At 34.8% G+C, this 19688-nt stretch overlaps 2 protein-coding genes across 4 annotated transcripts in view; one reads left to right on the top strand and one right to left on the bottom strand.

Moving 5' to 3' along the window:
- Nucleotides 1-156: 156 nt before the first annotated feature.
- Nucleotides 157-14980, bottom strand: LOC106150953 (uncharacterized). 2 transcript variants are annotated; one of them, XR_015331849.1, is made up of 19 exons: nt 14702-14980; nt 14123-14291; nt 12819-12993; nt 11920-12092; nt 11355-11424; nt 10934-11083; nt 10532-10740; nt 9740-9964; nt 9374-9490; nt 8785-8936; nt 8254-8374; nt 7954-8113; nt 7521-7723; nt 7009-7152; nt 6586-6715; nt 6061-6240; nt 5812-5908; nt 4861-5518; nt 157-3562 (listed from the first exon to the last, which is right to left on the bottom strand). XR_015331849.1 is itself a non-coding variant. In XM_013523988.2 (18 exons), exons 1-18 carry the CDS (start codon nt 14824-14826, stop codon nt 5455-5457), a joined length of 2664 nt encoding a protein of 887 aa, XP_013379442.2. In that variant the 5' UTR covers nt 14827-14980; the 3' UTR covers nt 157-5454. The 2 variants fall into 2 exon arrangements, 1 of the variants encoding a protein (XP_013379442.2); XM_013523988.2 differs by having other exon boundaries at nt 157-5518.
- A 3-nt stretch (nt 14981-14983) lies between these two features.
- Nucleotides 14984-19688, top strand: part of LOC106150952 (BCAS3 microtubule associated cell migration factor-like) — a 48128-nt gene continuing 43423 nt past the window's right edge. The window contains exons 1-12 of one of the 2 annotated variants that reach the window (XM_013523987.2): nt 14984-15188; nt 15587-15641; nt 16096-16171; nt 16481-16581; nt 16841-16922; nt 17223-17292; nt 17746-17853; nt 18056-18132; nt 18344-18420; nt 18739-18822; nt 19104-19259; nt 19444-19674. In XM_013523987.2, coding sequence (XP_013379441.2) covers nt 15121-15188; nt 15587-15641; nt 16096-16171; nt 16481-16581; nt 16841-16922; nt 17223-17292; nt 17746-17853; nt 18056-18132; nt 18344-18420; nt 18739-18822; nt 19104-19259; nt 19444-19674 — 1185 coding nt within the window. In that variant the 5' untranslated portion in view covers nt 14984-15120. Of the gene's footprint in view, nt 15189-15217; nt 15250-15586; nt 15642-16095; nt 16172-16480; nt 16582-16840; nt 16923-17222; nt 17293-17745; nt 17854-18055; nt 18133-18343; nt 18421-18738; nt 18823-19103; nt 19260-19443; nt 19675-19688 lie in introns of those variants that run through there. The other variant, XM_087000353.1, reaches the window with a different exon arrangement.

The following is a 19688-nucleotide window of genomic DNA, read 5'->3' as shown; positions in this document are numbered from 1 at the left end:
ACTAGCGCATGTACAGACAAAAATTGGAAGAAAAAGATTACATGGACAGTGTAGATGTGGACAGGCAGTGATACTTAACACAATGTCAGCATATAAAAAAATCGAAATACTATTTGTTAGCCTTTTCAAAAAAAAAAAAAAAAAAAATTGCAAATACACTATTTCCTCAAGACAATGAAGATCATTTTATTCAAATTCTACACCATATATGCACATAAACAATTGCATGTCAAGATCTACAAAGACAAATGGTAATTTTTGGAAAAAAAGGAACTTCCTAGCACAAGGAATGGAAAGCTACACTAACTTGAATGTGAATATGCTACAATACTAGAGGATCAGAGAGGCGATACCGCCTCCAAATATTGTACCACCAGCTGGAGCAAGCGCATTCTTATAGACCCCCACATACACAAAATAAGGGACACAGCCACCAGTTTTGTGCTTGACAAGCTGTAAAAATGCAATCAACAAGAATTTTTAAACTATTGCAAAAAATATATATGGTACAATCAAATTTGAATTCTTCGTAAGGTAGGTCAAGGGTCAATTTCAAGGTCACAGTAAATTGCCAGTATATGACTTGAATCCAGTTTTGGAGATAAAAGGGAAGCAAAATTTGCAAAATTCAGTTCATGGTGAAAAGTAGGTCAAAGGTCAATTTCAAGGTCACATTTAGATTGCCAGTATATGACTTTCTATTCAAGTTCAATAGTAACTATGGACCTATCTCTGCCAGTTTTGGAGATAAAAGGGAAGCAAAATTTGCAAAGTTCAGTTTATGGTGAAAAGTAGGACAAAGGTCAATTTTAATGTCACATTTATAATGCCAGTATATGACTTCCTATTCAAGTTCAATAGTAACTACGGACCTATCTCAGCCAGTTTTGGAGATAAAAGGAAAGCAAAATTTGCAAAATTCAGTTCATGGTGTAAAGTAGGTCAAAGGTCAATTTTAAGGTCACATTTAGATTGCCAGTATATGACTTCCTTTTCAAGTTCAATAGTAACTATGGACCTATCTCAGCCAGTTTTGGAGATAAAAGGGAAGCAAAATTTGCAAAATTCAGTTCATGGTGTAAAGTAGGTCAAAGGTCAATTTTAAGGTCACATTTAGATTGCCAGTATATGACTTCCTTTTCAAGTTCAATAGTAACTATGGACCTATCTCAGCCACTTTTGGAGATAAAAGGGAAGCAAAATTTGCAAAATTCAGTTCATGGTGTAAAGTAGGTCAAAGGTCAATTTTAAGGTCACATTTAGGTTGCCAGTATATGACTTCCTTTTCAAGTTCAATAGTAACTATGGACCTATCTCTGCCAGTTTTGGAGATAAAAAGGAAGCAAATTTTGCAAAGTTCAGTTTATGGTGAAAAGTAGGTCAAAGGTCAATTTTAATGTCACATATAGATTGCCAGTATATGACTTCCTATTCAAGTTCAATAGTAACTACGGACCTATCTCTGCCAGTTTTGGAGATAAAAGGAAAGCAAAATTTGCAAAATTCAGTTCATGGTGTAAAGTAGGTCAAAGGTCAATTTTAAGGTCACATATAGATTGCCAGTATATGACTTCCTATTCAAGTTCAATAGTAACTATGGACCTATCTCTGCCAGTTTTGGAGATAAAAAGGAAGCAAATTTTGCAAAGTTCAGTTTATGGTGAAAAGTAGGTCAAAGGTCAATTTTAATGTCACATATAGATTGCCAGTATATGACTTCCTATTCAAGTTCAATAGTAACTACGGACCTATCTCTGCCAGTTTTGGAGATAAAAGGAAAGCAAAATTTGCAAAATTCAGTTCATGGTGTAAAGTAGGTCAAAGGTCAATTTTAAGGTCACATATAGATTGCCAGTATATGACTTCCTATTCAAGTTCAATAGTAACTATGGACCTATCTCTGCCAGTTTTGGAGATAAAAGGGAAGAAAAATTTGCAAAGTTCAGTTCATGGTGAAAAGTAGGTCAAAGGTCAATTTCAAGGTCACATTTAGATTGCCAGTATATGACTTCCTATTCAAGTTCAATAGTAACTATGGACCTATCTCTGCCAGTTTTGGAGATATAAGGGACTAGATGTTATAATTTTGGAGTTACCATAATGTGCCTTAAATTTCGTACAGAAAAAATTAATTAAAATAAAGAAAATGTCATTTTGGTCAAAATTCTTGAAATAGGAGGTGCTCTGAAGTTTCAGAAGTTCAAATTTGATGAAATAATGTCATTTTTGAACACAAGTTGTCTGCTTTGAGAAGCCTTATGTTTTATTTTTCCAGAGTTCAAAATTTATTATCCATTACCGTACTGCACATTTTGCTTTTACCACCAATATGTACTTTTTGATACAGCGTAACTCGAAAACCGTATGGAATACAAAAAGACCGAGACCACCTTCAGTGTTGGGCTTTACATGCTCTACAAAATGCAAAAAAGAATGGGTCTCTAGCATTAACGGTTCCCGAATTAGAGACAGTTTTCAGTTTCGGTATCTTATGGCCGCTACTCCCGTGAAAATGCACCGATTGACCCCAAATTCATGGAGATGAAAGATGACCTGAAGGGTAACACTTTCCAATAATATTATTGGTTAAGTCTGTGTGGTGTCTGAATAACAGGGCAAAAAAATTTTTTTTCGTAAAAAATTTCATTTTTTTGAAAATTTTGGCCCATTTGACCTTGAAGTAGAGGTCAAAGGTCAAATCCAAGGACATATTTGAAATCTACACATATGACTTTTGGAAAGCCGTCTATAGAAATTTTTCCCATAACTCCTTCCGTAGGGTAGATAATTAGCATTTAATTTTGCCATTTTTAGACAAGGGTGCATTGCAATGAGTGCCACACCCAGACCCCAATACCGACAAAGCCCAAATTTTACGTGGAACGAGTTGAGATTATAGGTGACCTAAATCCATGAGATGGGTACGGGGGCCCTTACCGTCTAGGAGGAGAAGAGGTAACGGTAGCCGTCCGGCGGAGCCGGCGGAGCCAACGGAGCCGGCGGAACGATCCGGACGGGACCGAAACCATGTGTACCGCCAGCGCTAACGCTGGTGGTACAATTACATAACTGATGAAACGGAATTTGAAATTTTAAACATCTAATAAAATTCATGAAAACATTAATAGACCAGAATATTTATTAACTTTTATCCGTGACTACTTAAAGAAATCTGCATTATAATTTTGTATAATATGAATATTAATACTAAAAAATGTAAAATTATTCTGACCAATAACATTATAGTTTTGAGATTGCCATATTATTGGATTTATTTCATTGCAGTACAACATGAGATATCCTATTTTCTATTATTCACCAGATATTTTTTTGTACAGATTGGCTGATTTAGGCCCACCTACAACTTTATTTCACAACATCATATTAAAAATTGCTGTCTTAATCCAACTAATTCTAAAATAATTAACCCAGCATGCACATGAGCATGGAAAATTAAATAATAAAATTAATAAAGTATGGAATAAAGTAACATTTAATTTCTAAAATGCACTTGTCTTGAAAGAATAAAAGGAATAATCTGCTCAGGTTCATGAAGTCTTATCTAACAAGGCAGCAAAGCTGTCAAATGTACAGACAAAAAGCAGGAAATAACAAAATAGGCTACTGTCAATTCTGATGCAAAAGTACATTATGTTAAATTCAACATCAAATTCTAATTATGCTCAACAGGTAATACCAATGTAAGTAAAATGTGTAACAAACATAAAGCTTCAGGCCCATGGGAGTTCAAGTTCACCCTTTGAAAATGTAAAACTTCCAGAAAAAGAAGTCAATTAGACTGCTTTTCCAACTCAGGCTGCATTTTAGTCCTGTATTTCTTTTTTGAAAGTTTGGCAATCATAAGTAACATGGTTTTCCCATAATGGTCATCATGGCAGCAGCACCCAAAATTGTGTTTTCTTCTATTCTGATGCAATATTACATAATGGTTACCAGCATAATGACAATCAATTTTTAATAATAAAATATACGTATCATGGATTTTCAGAAAATGTGACAAGCATGGGTCTTCAAGCCTGTGGAACTTCAAAGTCACACCTTGAAAATGTCAATATGTGAAAAATTAAAATTTCACAAAAAAACTGTTTAACTGGCGGATTGCATTGCCTACTGAAGCTATATTTTAGTCCCATGTTTCTTTCCTGTAAGTTTGAGAACAGTAACTGACATGGTTTTTCTTAAATGGTCATCATGGGAGCAGTGCCCAAAATAGGTTTTTTTCAAATTTTGATGCAATATTACATAATGTTTAACAGCATAATGACCATCAATTTTTAATAATAAAATATTAGTATCATGGATATTCAGAAAATGTGACTAGCAAAGGTCTTCAGGCACAACTTGAAAATGCCAAAATGTAAACAAGACAGCACTATTCTGAAATGTTTTTTTTTCCATTTTCAACATTTTTTAACATAAAACAAAATTAACAGTTTACTGCCATTTTTATATGATCAACTAAGAAAATTGATGAGATGGGAAAAATATCAATAGAGCAGTGATAAATGTCCAATTTCTTCCATTCTGAGATTCTGAACATAGTGAATGATTGAATCTGACAAACTGCAATGATACGAGTTTATTTCCATTTTTGAAACTTTATTACACAATACACAATAACAAGTTTACCATCATTTTTACAAAATCAACTAACAATGTTGTAAAGATGCAGGAAATGTCAAACAAAAACTTTTACGTATCTTATTAGTTTAATAATGAGACTGTTAACATGCCTAAGAATTGAATCTGAGGAAATGTGAAAAATATGCTGAAAAGTGAAAAAACAGCATAACTTCTACAATAATGGCCCGATCATGCTGATTTGTACTGTGTCTGTACATAAAAATGGTGTAAACCCACTCACTTCAGAGTGCGTGGATTTGAACTCTCATGGGTCTAAAGCCTTATGCTAGTTACATATTCCTAACATCCATGTTATCTGTTGTGCATAATTAAAATTTGCATTAATTTGCTATTAAGCACAATGTATTATTGCACCAAAGTTAACAAAATAACTTATTCCGTGCAACTTTATTTTTTGATTTTTTGTCTGAAAGCTTTGCTGCCTTGTTTTAAAATTCTGCTTGAATACAAGAGTATTGCTTTCATCTGATGAAAATACCCTATAAGAAACATACATGAGGTTAACTCTAATTTCTGCTTTAACTACATAAAAATGAGTATCTTGCCTTGAATAAGAAACATTACTCACCTTCTACACCTTACAACTGTAAATTTGTAACAATGCATTGAGAATTCTGGGTTAATTGTCTAGTACTGGCACTATATGCAGAATGCAAAAATGTGGACGCTGTTCAGATCATGTATTGCACACAAAACATTTTACTCTATTTAAGTTTTACTAATTTTTCAATGCTCCTTTGCACCTTACACAGTGTACAGTTTGGTATTTTCCTACATAAGGCTGTACTGCTATTTCTCTGGAATGCAAGCTCTTAAGAAGTCCACAACCAATGCAGTCCAGCCAGTTTGATGACTGAAACAAAATGTATAATATTATTATTATTATTATCATTATTTTTATTATTATTAGCTTCCAAGAACAATATTAAGTCAAAGCAATGAACTGCAAAAGCAGTACAAGTAAATATTGTTTTCCACTTTAAAGCTCATTAAACATAGATGTTCACATTGGCATACGGATGATGAAGCACTTAAATATTCAATGTGATATTTTATGAAGTAAATAAACATTATTATATGACAATAAAGAATATAAATATTGAGTGAAATTTGAAGAAAAAAATAATCCTGGCTTAAAGAACCTACCTGGCCCCACAGCCTCTTCCATCTTCTGCATGGAAATATTCATAGAATAACACCAAATCTTTCCAGTGGGGATCTTGTGCATATTTTGAAGCATTTCCTACACAAAGAATGATCAGATATATAAGATGTTTTCTTTTTTTCTTATAATTTGATAACTTAAACACTTTCAACTATTTTGATTAAAAATATTAAGTAAAAGGTGTTCCTTCTTTTCTTAAATGATGAATTTTTCTGTAAATCTATACTGACCATGGCAGGGTCGTCTGCCATCTTCATCTGGGAGAAATATTCTGGTCAATCTTTCTGACAACTTGTCTGCCACAGAATTCAGCCTCATGCTGTTTCCTGAGCCTGTAGGAAAGTCTACCTTCAGTGAGTCACCATAGAAGAAGTCATATCTTTTTAGAACCTCAACAATTAAATAGTTCACTGGAAAAAAGAGAAATATATTTTATACACAGAAAGAATCTGCACAAAAGTAAATAATCATTAACAAGAGAGCCTTTCATCAAAACTATCTCCAGTTACAAAAATAACCACCAATCATGCATGCACACATGCATGCACACACACACATGGGTGTGCACACCCAATTTAATTTTACAAAGGCATTAAGACAACATACCTCCCAACTTTACGCTCTCTCCCTCTCTCTCTCTCTCTCTCTCTCTCTCTCTCTCTCTCTCTTTCTCTCTGTGCATGCGTGTGTATGTGTGTTTGTACTAGTATGTGTGTGTGTAGGGTTGAAATGATTTATATGACTACAATACTCACTGCACAACCAAATGGGTCCTCTCCAGTTGCTATTGCCACCAAACAGCACAGTTGTGGACTCTCCTGGTGCGTACTCAACTCTCTTCTCATCAAGATCAAAGTACATCACAAATGGATATTTTTCATAAATCTGAAATGAACATATTATACACCATAACTATGCATCATAAATTCTATGACATCCAAATATTTAAAACTGATTAAAAATGCAACAAGGCTCAAATTTCTTAAATACTTTACATGTTCAAATAAATTCACAAATAAGATTTTAACTATATATTTCAGTTTTGGACAAACATGTTGAATTGATAACTACAAAAGCAACACAATTTCTGTCTATCCAGAGAAAGGGGTATAATATCAAGTAAGACATCAGCTTTCAAAAAGCCCAAAACACTGAAGCCATCACAGTGGTCATTTTACCTTGGACAGAGACCTAATACCATATGGAGACAGGAATTCCTTCTCATCTAACAGATATTCCAACACTCTCACCAGCTGCTCCTTTGTTGGGATGGCAAGCAGGAGATTCTCTTTGTTGCCTGTCTCTGTGGTCATTAAGGAAATCTGTTATAACAGAAATGACATCTTCCTTTATTCATCACTTAAAGGTAAAGAGTGACAATATAATTTTTCATCAACCTTATAAACTAAACTACAGTCATTGTTTTAACTTAAAAGTACTTCAAACATAACAATTGGTTTGTGACAAGTTAGTGTGCTTTAGTCAATTTCTCAATCAAAAGGTCTTTTTTTAAGCTGAAAAATAACAAACACTTATTCCCATGAAATATTGAATCCAAAATACAAATTAAAGATGTTTTTATCTGAGAGAAACAATTTGAATTTTTGAGTGGAATCATATTCAAATTTATTCAATAGTCAATCAATGTGGTTTAAAAAATACTAGAAAATCATGATTTAGCAATAAACACCTGGTCAGCAAGGTCTTTCCTATTTTCCAGAAACCATTTTGTCCTCTTGTAAAATCCAGTCAACTTCTTGATTCTAGATTCTTCCAGCACAAGGCAAGAGAAAAGTGGAACCAAACCCACCATGGAGCGCAATTTTAATATTTCAGTTTTACTACCAAATTTGATTTGGTCATAGTAAAAACCATCATCCTCATCCCACAAACCTAAAAGATGTAAAAAAAAATTGAAATTAATTTAGTTTCAATATGGTGAACCTTTAAAATAATTCTCTCGTGAATTTTTTTAAGCACCACAAGCACCATTGAAATGATACACTTATCTTCCAAGGAAGCAATATTTCTTAATTAGGTCCTAAAACCTTTTTATTCCTCAAACCTATCAAAAATCAATCCCTGGCACAAGATATATATTTATACGTATCATTTGTCCTTACCTTTTCCACCAGACAACTTGTTCATTGCATCCATGATGGCCACAAAGTGCTCAAAGAACTTGCTGGCCATATCTTCATAGACTGGGTCCACTTCTGCCAGCTCCAGAGCTATATCTAACATGATCACACAGAAGAAAGCCATCCATGCTGTGCCATCAGCCTTGAGAAATACAATAAATTAATTCTAAATAGTAAATGGATGTAGTGAACAAACTGTTATACAGATACTTAAGTTAAGTTATCCAAATATTTCACTAAAATAAATGTTATCTTAGAGTAAGGTCAGGAAAGCATTATCACCTGTTCTAGGTGTCCCCCATGGGGCAATGGCTTGGAGCGGTCAAATACTCCAATGTTGTCCAGACCCAGGAATCCACCAGAGAATAGGTTCTTTCCTTCCGGGTCTTTTCTATTGACCCACCTGAATATAAGAAAAATTCAATCACTAGATATTAAATACACTACATTGCATGTACCTCGAAGTAGGTGCAATCGTAAAAATATATACGGTACTCACCTAATCATTTGGTGCTTCAACCATAAGTAATAAAAATGTTATTTCAGTCTAAATGGACACTGGTATAGTTCTTAAAATTTTTCGTTACATGCATTTAGTCATTTTCAAATGAAAAGCACAAAACACAGAAGAAGCAAAGTATTAAATAAACAAATTTGCTTATTTTCTCAGCAAGATACACCAAGAGCTTCTCTTGCAACAATATACAAATGGCTTTTACAAAATACATACAAATGCCACTAAACACAAATAATAAACCAATAATCTTTTTAAGCTATAAACTTTTGTAATCACACAAGAGCAGTTGGACTCACCAAGTGAAATTCAGAATAAGCTTCTGGAAACAACGAGCTAGAAACCTATGGTCTCTGCTGCCCCTGGGTCCAGTTGCCTTGTACACCTTCCTGACTGCCCAGGCATGGACAGGAGGGTTAACATCACCAAAGGCAAACTCATAGGCAGGGATCTGCAGGGCACAGGAAGCAAAAAAACATTGTTAGCACTCACTGATATGGAGTGACATACCCAAGCAGTTGGAGCATTACTCTCTAAATCCAAAGCAACCTACTACATACATGCACAGGCCAGGAATAATAGGAGCACCTATATGTACCAACCAGACCATTTTACCACTGTTTCCATGTGATTTTATAGTTTTGTCCATTTGTGCCAAAACATTATACACATCAACATGGTGGTGTGGAATCTCAGTGGGTTGTGCCAAAATGTGGAACATTTGTATAGTGTTCATAATATCATGCAGTAGTTGGTCAAGCTTGCATATACAACAGTACACCTGTTCGTACACTAGTACATGCAAGAGGAATTAATATTACAACTGATAATGCATACACAAAACAATATTGTTAGTTGCAGAGAGAACAACAAGAGACTAAAATTCACCTGTCCATTTGGGTGCATGTACCATTCTCTGAGAAACAGTAACAGCTGGTCCTTGGCAAAGTCAATGTCAATGACAGCAAATGGAAGCATGTGGAAGGCAAGGTCCCAGCTGGCATACTAAAATATATCAAAATGTTTTTACAAATTGCTCCAGATGTTTTCAGCTTAAGTGTACCTGAGTGTTTTTTTAGTGGTAGTGGTAGCCAAAAAAAAAAAATATATATATATGAAACAGGCAGGCAATGGGCATATGCTGACCAGTTTAGCTTTGAAATTTGCTGATTTTGAAGAAATTATTTGTGTAATTTTAAACAATATGAAATCACTGACAAAAATAAAATTAAAAAGTGCATAAGTAAACTTTACCCATGGGTATTCCCATTTATCAGGCATAGATATGACATCCCTATTAAATAAGTGACCCCACTCTTTGTTTCTGCCTTCAAAACGCTCTCTAGGTGGTGCAGGCATCTCTGGGTCTCCACTCAGCCAGTCCTTGATGATGTAATGGTAGAATTGTTTGCTCCATAATAAACCAGCATAAGCCTGACGGGCAACAGCTCTTTGCTGAGGGCACTTGTTTGGAATGGCCTACATATAAGAAATATACTTTTATGTATTTTCTTCTTAGGGATCATTTCAACAGCTTGGGTTCGAAACAGCCAATTCTCAGTGTTAAACCATTACTAAAAGTGCCAGGAATTCATTTTCAACAAATGAATTAATTCCTGGCACTTTAATGTTTCCATCTTTTCAATGGGAAAAATTGTGAATTTTAAAGACACTGTATTTTTTTAAGTCATAAATTCTTAAAATCAGAACATTCTTATTAAGAATTCTTAAAAGTGGTTACAACAAAATTGCAAACCAGGCTACCTTTAGTTCTATTCTTTACAGTAAAAGCACCGCAGATGATATACAGAAATATATTTCTGATGATTCCAAAGTTAGGTATTTGAAAGATAATTTTTCACCATACAAAAGGTCTCCATCATTCCAGAAAGTCAAACAAAATCTACATTAAGAGGGACAAATCATTACTGTCTTCTGCAGGTGCAAACTGAACACTGAACATATCACCATCACTAAGTAAAAGTTAGGGAAATATCTTATTTATTAAAAGGGATCTAACACTGCAACCTAAATATTACAAATTACCTTTTCATAAAACTCATCTGCTTCTTTCATCCTCTGTGCAAAAACCTTATCAAAACTCTCACTACTAAAATAGCTGTTGGTGTTAGGTTTTTCAGACTGTAGGAAGAAACGGACTTGAAATGTTTGCTGTTCTCCTGGTTTAACTGTGGCCATGTAGTGCATTCCTACTTTGGTCCCACGAGATTTATGATTAATGGCATCTTTCTCACCTACAAAATATAATGTTTTATTTACAAACATGTCTAGGACAATTCCCCCCAGTCAATCCCCCCCCCCACCCCCCACCCCCGAGACAAACCCCCCTTCACAGGCATTTAAACATTTTTGAATATTTTACTAAAAATTAGAACAGAGAATGAAAAATGAAATATGAAATAAAAACATGTTAGTATTTGCTCTCACCATTAACAATATATCTATGGAATGCATCTTTTGTGTATGGCGTGTAATTATCCACATTGTAAAGTCTTCTGTAGTTGGTCTCATTTTCAGTGAAGAGAATTGCTGGGAGCTTTCCAGAAGGATCCTTATCAGCAATAAAAGTTGTTTGACCTAAAATAAAAAACAGAGTATAAGACATTTTTTTCATTATTTTTTATATTTTGTTTGGTGATAAGTTAGGTTTACTCATTTTTGAAGTGCTATGTTCAGTGTGCAATAAGAATGATAATTCGAAGTCTGTAATATTCATACTTCACTTTCAAGACTAAGACTAGTTGTTACAAGGACAGGCTAAAACATATTGACATATTAAGGACAACTGACTTATAAAATTATGTGACTTAATTGTGAAAGAAACTAAACAGAATTTTCTAAATATTACCTAAAGTCTCATGGGAGCAATGAAGTTCCCCTGCTTTATGTTGCTTAATAGATGGCTTTTTTGTGCAACCCTGAAAAAATAACATACAAAATACTGTAGAATCAGTGAAATTATAATTAAATTACTTCTTACCATGTTACGTTAAAAATTACAGATATGCTACTGCATGGATAGTTTACATTGTTAAATCTAGCTGCAAGTACATATAATTGTCAAGGTCTCTGATATGATAACAAAAGTTTGTTTTTTTTTTAATCTAGAAAATTAAAAAGTGACTCAAGACCAGTGATGCAAATCTTTATCCACAGAACATTTCAACACTGATGATGAAACCTTGTTTACTGAGAACAACAAGTTTTTGTGTGAACAAACATGTTTTTCCAGCACTTTAAAAAGCAGTGTGGGATATCCAAAGAGGAATTATGAACCAGAATATAAAGCCAGTGTAGTTTGGATTTTTTAAAATTAGTTAATTGATAAATTGATTAATTAATTAATTAATTAATTAATTAATTAATTAATTAAGCTATATATACTATTTTTGCAACAGCATGTGTAAACAAACCTCATGCTTGCATCCCCAAATCCATGTGTTTCTATACCACAGCACTGGGATCACATGCAGTGTGGCCTCCTCAGGCCCTCTGTTGGCTACTGTGTACCTGCACAGCACATCATTGGGGGTATGCTTAGCATATTCTGCAGTCACATCCCAGTATCTGTTCTCATCAAATACACCTATGATAACCAAAATTATCATAGGCATATATATTGATACCATGATAAACTAAAATGAAGCCATGAGCCTTGAAAATGGAATTCGATTTGAGAGAACTCTAATTGATTATAATAATCATCAAAATATGCAGGGAAAGGCATGCTCTTAGTATACCAGTAATTATTTTCACCGAGAATATCTATAATAGCCAATAAAGTAAATGAAAAAGATGTAGAGGTACTGTAATATTACTTCCTGGTGATGTTCTAAAATAAAACAGCATCTCTTTTATCTTTAACCAAGATATTCAGTTACTAGTAATCTGTGGATCCCCTTTTACATCCACAATAAAAATGCCAAACTTCATTACTTACCCTTGTACGCTAACATAAATCCAAGTCAAAAATATTGCACAAACATTTCATCAACGGTTAATTATGTGACTGTGGTGTCATATCTTCATCAGAGTACTCATTGAAATTGCTTATAATTTTCTAAGTGGATCACAACTTTAAATAAAACACACACTTTTAACAATCAGCAACTGGTCCCATTCCAAACGTCATTCAGATTTTAGGCAGGCTAGAAAGCTTTTGTAAAATGGGTTCACCTGCTGGTCCCAATGTCACTTCTATAAATTTTATCCATTTAAATTCGGGCCCTTTTTTTCTTTAGGACAACAGATTGCCTATAGACCCTGGTGGCTGGAATGGCCAGTAGGCTTAAAGTTCTTTACTTTGTCTTACCTGTGTCTTCAAGCTCATACTCTGGGTCACTCAGCCCTCTTTTTCTGTTCTCCTCTACCAGCAGTGAATATGGATATTCAGACTGAGGATATTTGTACAACATTTTCATGTACGAGTGAGTAGGGGTGGAATCTAAGTAATAATAGCATTCTTTCACATCTTCTCCATGGTTACCCTGTAAAAAATTATAGTCTTTACCTTCTTGAGTTAATAATAGGTACTAGTAGATTTGCATTTGTCAATTTTAACACTTAACCATTTTTTCCTAATTCAATTGGTTTGCTGTATTTTAATCAGTTTACATGGATCTTATATTACATCAACCAAGAGTGATATTGGATGTAAGGCTGGCATTTAACTTAATTGTTAATTCAGCGGATAGTATGCAAGAGTGAGTTAAAAGGTATGCCAATGGTAAATGCACATCAAAAAGTTTTAAAAATACCAATATTAAAGAAGAGCAAATGCCCATAGCAATGAGAGCAATAAGCGAGTATATAATGTGAGTTGCTAAGATAAATGAATAAAAAATGAATAAGATACAACCTTACCCACCGTTAAGAAAAAAACAAGTCACTGGTAAAGCTCGTATATGTAGCTGACAGTAAACAGTTAGGGCAAGAAGTGTAGGTAGGTGATGGTGATGGTGGCTAAAGGCTTGTCAAAATGGAAATGAAAGTGAAAGTGAAAATCAAAGGTACCTGCATGCAATATTTCCAAGTAAGAGTAACAATAATAGTTGCTTCAAACAGCAGCTATATAGTTTCAGAGTTATCACCAATCTAATATTTCAGTGTCTAACAGGACATCTTGATCAGAGAATGCAGCTACTAGTATATAATGTTAGGGGTTACTATTTTAAATACCGTTAATTCCCTTATTCCCTGATGAAGGCATCTTGTTTGACCTTGAAATGATTAGGCCATAACTATGAGTTTTGGTCTTGTTTGAAGATATTTATTGTTACTAAATTCTAATGTAATGCAACAGCTGTAGTTCTGATACTACATTTGCAGAATTATTTGAGGAAGAAATGTGAACATATAATGATTAAAAACAGGAATTGGATGAACCCTAATACCTATATTAAAAAAATTAGTAACATAAAACAGGAAGATAAACTTCTGTAGCTGTCCTAAAGCGCTATAAATCAAGAATCAGACAATATATGTTACACGTACCTTTAGCAAAAATATAAATAACTGTATCTACAGTATATGCTGGTAGTTTAAGGATTCACTCTCATAAACTTAGAACTCATATCAACATAACAGACTAAAACTGAAATTATTATCAAAACAAACCTCTGGTCCTGTCAGTCCAAAAAGGCGTTCCTTCAGAATAGGGTCCTTCCCATTCCACAGGGCAAGACTTAAACACAGGCGACATTGGCGGTCAGTTATACCCAGTAGACCATCTTCTCCCCAACGATATGCTACTGACCGGGCATTGTCGTGAGGTAAATAATCCCAGCTAAAATACCAGTTTTAAACAAGTTATATTAGTGAATTACTTTTATTGTCATATGCGAGCAGGGAAATATGAGCAATATGTTCCATATTTGGGCTGAGTTATACATTTGCTGTTGCATTAAAATATTATTTGATCTACACATAAAAGCTCTAAACTAAATTACATGTACATGACGTATGTGCAGTTAAATGCATACAGATGGACTAGTACATACAGTATACTGTATACTGTAGATTACAAGCAATGGAACCACGGACATCATTTTATTTAAAAATTAAACTTTTCTGTTCTTTATAATAAAATGGCTGAATACCAAAATTTAAAAAAACAACATCTTTACGCAATTAGCGTATACATCATCGTGAATACAATAATATGTCTGTTTGAAATTAAGCTATTAAAGCATATACCAAGCTCCATCAGCAGAATAATCCTCTCTCACTGTGCCCCATTGCCGCTCGGACAAGTAAGGTCCCCATCTCTTCCAATTTTTCTTACGGTGTCTGTCTTCTTCCAATCGCTTATCTTCCATCATGCCCTCTTAACTATGCGTCCGAGGTCACTCTTGTCTCTCCTTCGTATCTTTTTAAAACCCAGGAATACACTTATAATGTGACTGGAATGCGGAACACAAACAGTGCTTGGCCGACTGTGCTTAGTTTATGTTGACCTCGCCGCTGCTTCTTGCTTCGCGGACAAACCAAAATAATGACGTCACACAGTCGCCATTTTTCTCTCAGCTGTTTTGAAACGACGAGGAGAGGTTTATTTTGAATAATATCGTTACCTAGATCTAGTGCACTATATAATAGTGTGGTCATAGTGCGATATGTCTGGAGAATCGCCACGAAGAGTTTCCAGGAGTGGCGGGATAACGGTGCGACCACAACCAGCATGGTAAACAAACGTTATATAGCTCATAACGTTATGACTAATAGTAAATGTCAATGTATCTCCAGTAAGTGGCCGTCTAAATTTTTTTTCAAAGAGATTCTGTGCTATCGTAGTCTACGCACATACTTGATTGCAACTTTTAGTACAATGCTGTATTGCAAATAATTGATTCAGTCGATGTGAAGATTTATTGTATGCAAATGTAGAATCCAAAAAATACGAGTCTTCATATTGTCATTGTTGTCATTAGGCCTGGCGTTAGCTTTAGAGTTTCAGATTTTACCAGTACCGAAGCCCCTCAGTATATAAAACCATATTATTGTATAGGGGATAACAGTGGTTGAGAGTAACCAATCCATGCTCTAAGATATCTGAAATGCACTTCAATTTTCTTTTTCCAGTGATAAAAGTGTATTAGAGAGTGTTGTTGATTTCTTTCAAGACGTTGTACCTCAGGTAAAGTAACCATTAATTCTCTGCAACACTGCCTATTTTCTAACTTGAGCTATCATCTTTAGATTTAATGAGGAGATGAAAACAGTGAACAGTACCATTGATACAGGGGCATCCTGCAATATTCTCTTCCAATGTAACATCTTTCTCCCTCTCCCCCCCCCCCCCCCCCCCCCACACACACACACAAACAAAATACGAAAACAACCATTTGCATTCGATTTTTATTTTCTTAAAGTTGTCTGCTAGAAGTGGAAATGGCAGAATAAATGTAAAATGGCCTGTATGATGAGATGTGTTAGTTGTTGCCTGTAGATATAGGTGGTTCAATTTCATTATTGTGTTAGATATTGTGCCAATAATTTTCACTGGAACCAGTGATATTTTAAACGTACTCTATTGTGATATTTATCTACCCTCATACATCCCAAATAAAACAGTAATACAATTTTCACAGGCCTACAGTGGTACACAGAAATCTGACGATAAAGAAAAAATTCAATGGGTTAAGTTTGAACAAACTGATGTAAACGGTAAGAGTTTATTTTATTTTTTAAGAATCAGCTACTTGATTTTGAAGTTTTCCCCTTCAAAAACACTTTCTAAGACATTATTTAAAATATATTTCGGCTTCTTTAAACTAAAATCAACATCAAATTGAGAGCTTCAGCTTGGCTTACATTCAGGGACAATTTTGGCCTCACAGGAATTCTATTGGAATAACATTTAATTATAAAATGGTTCCTTTCATTTTTGAGTCAGTATTTTAAAACTGTTAGCCTAGATGTATGGGTCCACCCTATTCATTGAAAGCAATGTTTATGAGTCATGCAATGTTTCAGATATCACAGCTAATCCTGATGTGTCACTACCTAGTGGTAGCTCTCCACCACTACTGCTGGTGCTGGGTTATGTGAATGGGGTACAAGTCTGGATTGTCACAGTAAGCATTGTAGTTATCACATCTTTTACAGTATCCAAAAGTGATTAAGAAGCTCATTGTGGGTTGAAATAACTGCTTTAACATTTTGTTATCTGCTAGGACTATCGTTTGTGGAATAATTATTCATTTATAAACCAAATAAACTATAATTTCTGACTTTTTTCCATTGTGATTTTTTGGTCTTCCTTGGTTTATTCTATCAAGCAATTTTTACGTCTAAGATCAGCATAACAGTATTTGAACATACTCTGATATTCAGGCCAGTGGAGAGAGTCATGAAGTGTTGTCCTTGAGGCAGGGTCCAGTGAGGGTCCTCAGGGTGCTGTCCAGTCCAGAGCCTGGTGAGGAGGGTCCACCTAGGGTGTAGACTTGATTGCTAATAACTGGGGTTGATAATAACTTGGAATTTTGATAATCACTTCTACTTGATAGATTATCGATTCAGTGGTATAGTCATAGACAGTTATATCCAGTTTATTTTGATGAAGAGTATTTACAGCATTGGCTACCCACCCAAAATTTATTTTTTAATGCAAGGAAGAGGGCAATGGACTCCTTGTGATTTTAAAACTTATAAGTCTAATGACATTTATTAAAGGAACTTGAGTGATGTATTCAGCATATGTTTTTTATGATTCCAGTATTTGAAGATTCCATGCATGATGCCTTTGAGAGCAAGAGGCCTTTGGTGGCTCTCAGTGATGGCTCCAGGTCAGTAGAATTCTATCTAGTCATGTCTACAATATGGGGATTTGGTTTGGTGTTACCTTGCATCAGGGCCACAGATTGATTTTTCACTGGATGTTCACAGATATGTCTCTGATTAATTGTGGACACTTTTGTGTACTAACCAGTGACACTTTGTGTAGAGAGCTGCCGTCATAACTCTGCTGGCCTTTGATAGAGATTGGCTCGGTGTAACTAAGATTGTCTTAAATTGTATTGGTAATGTGTTTTATTTCAGTAGCACAATTTGAATTTTCTCAAGGTTGCATATAATTATGCTCTTAAATAATATTTTTAATCCACTTATCGTGACATAAGAATTAAATATCTAGACGTTTACCTGTGTTATGTTTAATTATTGTAAATTGATTATATATATATTTTCACAAACTACAGTGGCTTTTTCAAAACTTAACTAAAAGTATGTATCTCTTTCAGCCCTGGTCAGCCATATTGCTCTGTGAAGCTCCTCTCCTTAAAGACTGGAGATGAAGTACACAGTATATCATTTCCATCTCCAGTGTTCAACATTCAGGCTAATAAAAGGTAGGCAAAGCTTGACAAGATACTTTTCATTCCAGATTACATTTTAGAAAAATAATCACTTTAACATTTTGGATATTTGTGATGACTTGCACTTTTGCCAAGTGAAGGTTCATGGGTTTACAGCTATAAGTGAAATACTACTTTTAGAGAAACATTCCTTATGTGAGATATTCTGAGGTAATAAGTCAATTTTTCATTGCAGGGTTATGGTGGTAGGCTTACATGGAAGTTTGTCTGTATTTGACACATGCAGGTTTTGTAAAGTACTGACTGTAACAAGTAAGTTACTTTTATTACATAGCAGTGGAGAAAGTTAAAGTTGAATAGTTTTGCTCGTCCATTTGCTTTTGCCTCTGTAAATTAGATATAGATGTCACTGTAAGATCTAAACAATATATATATTTCATTAGTTGAACACATGTTGGTTAATTTATTTTAAACAATTTGGTGATAGATGATTGTGTATGAAAAATGGGTGTATTTCTTTCAGATTGTTACCCTTCCAAAGGACCTGACATGAATCCTGTGGCACTGGGGACAAGGTGGTTAGCATATGCTGACCAGAAGGTGTGTATTGGTAAAACCATGTAAATTAATAGGTAGAGGCATACATGAAGACAAAGAAATAAAAACGTTTAAAAATGTTTTCTAGATTTGATTCTTGGCATCTTCAACAATAATTTTTCCTAGTCATTACACAAAAGATTAAATGTAATCCTCTGTCACTATCACACATGTAATTATGTAAAATGACACAGATAGCACAGAGCAGCATGAAAGACAGTTTATCAGAGTGGTGACAACTCGTGAGTTTCATCTGTTGTTTGAAGAATCCATTGTATTTTTAACCTTATTTAAACTTGTTCTATTTGTTTGTTGTTTCAGCTGGTGCCCATGCATCAGTCTTGTGGTGGGATGACAGGAGATGGGGCCCAGTCCTATGCTGCCACCATGATCAATGCAGCTAAGGTATACATGCTACATAATAATAATAATAATAATAATTACAGCTGCAGCTTTTATTTAAAGACGTTAAAACTTATCATCCACATGATCCTCTGAGGATTGATATAGTGAGTATAATGAAAAAACAAATATGAACTTTAAACTTTGGTGAATCCACTTTCATCAACATTCCATTTGAAAATTTAACACCTTAGATTTATCTCTGTAAACTTCAATATATGTATGTCATGTGGAGCTTATTGCACTGAGCTATGTTATAAATACTAGGACTACTCTCTTTCCAGACAATAACAAAAGGTTTACAGATGTTTGGAGAGACTGTGACCAGCAGTTTAACTGGAAACAAGCCGGTGCCTCACAAAAAAGAGCCCAGTGTCTCGGACCCAGACCACACTCCTGGAATAGTCACAATTATTGATATACAGAAGATTAAGGGAGAGGTAGAGTATGAGATCATTCAGAACAGATGATCCACGGACTAACTATGTAAAACTACAACCAAACATCACAAATTTCTAATACATTTTGTGTAACAGGGGCATAGCAAATTAAACCTACCACAGAATAACAAAGTATCATTGCTACCATTATTTTTCATGCATGCACTGCAACATCTCTCTCCAGTTTTGCGTGGCAGATGAGTATGATGGCGAAGGCATCCTGGCCCACTTTCCAGCACACGCCAGCGAGCCTGTGTCGGCACTGAGTTTTGACCCCAGTGGCATACTGCTATTTACTGCCTGCAGACTGGGACAGAATTTCCACATATTTCGTATCATGGCCCATCCTTGGAGTTCCTCCATGGGGGCAGTGCATCACCTGTATACCCTACACAGAGGAGACACTACAGCAAAGGTATGAAACTTGTC

The sequence above is a fragment of the Lingula anatina genome, chromosome 1, assembly GCF_051362555.1.
Source record: "Lingula anatina isolate TDL-2025a chromosome 1, LinAna3.0, whole genome shotgun sequence".
NCBI classification, from domain to species: domain Eukaryota; kingdom Metazoa; phylum Brachiopoda; class Lingulata; order Lingulida; family Lingulidae; genus Lingula; species Lingula anatina.
Note: the sequence above shows the minus strand (reverse complement) of the source record. Positions and strands in the feature narration are given on the sequence as shown.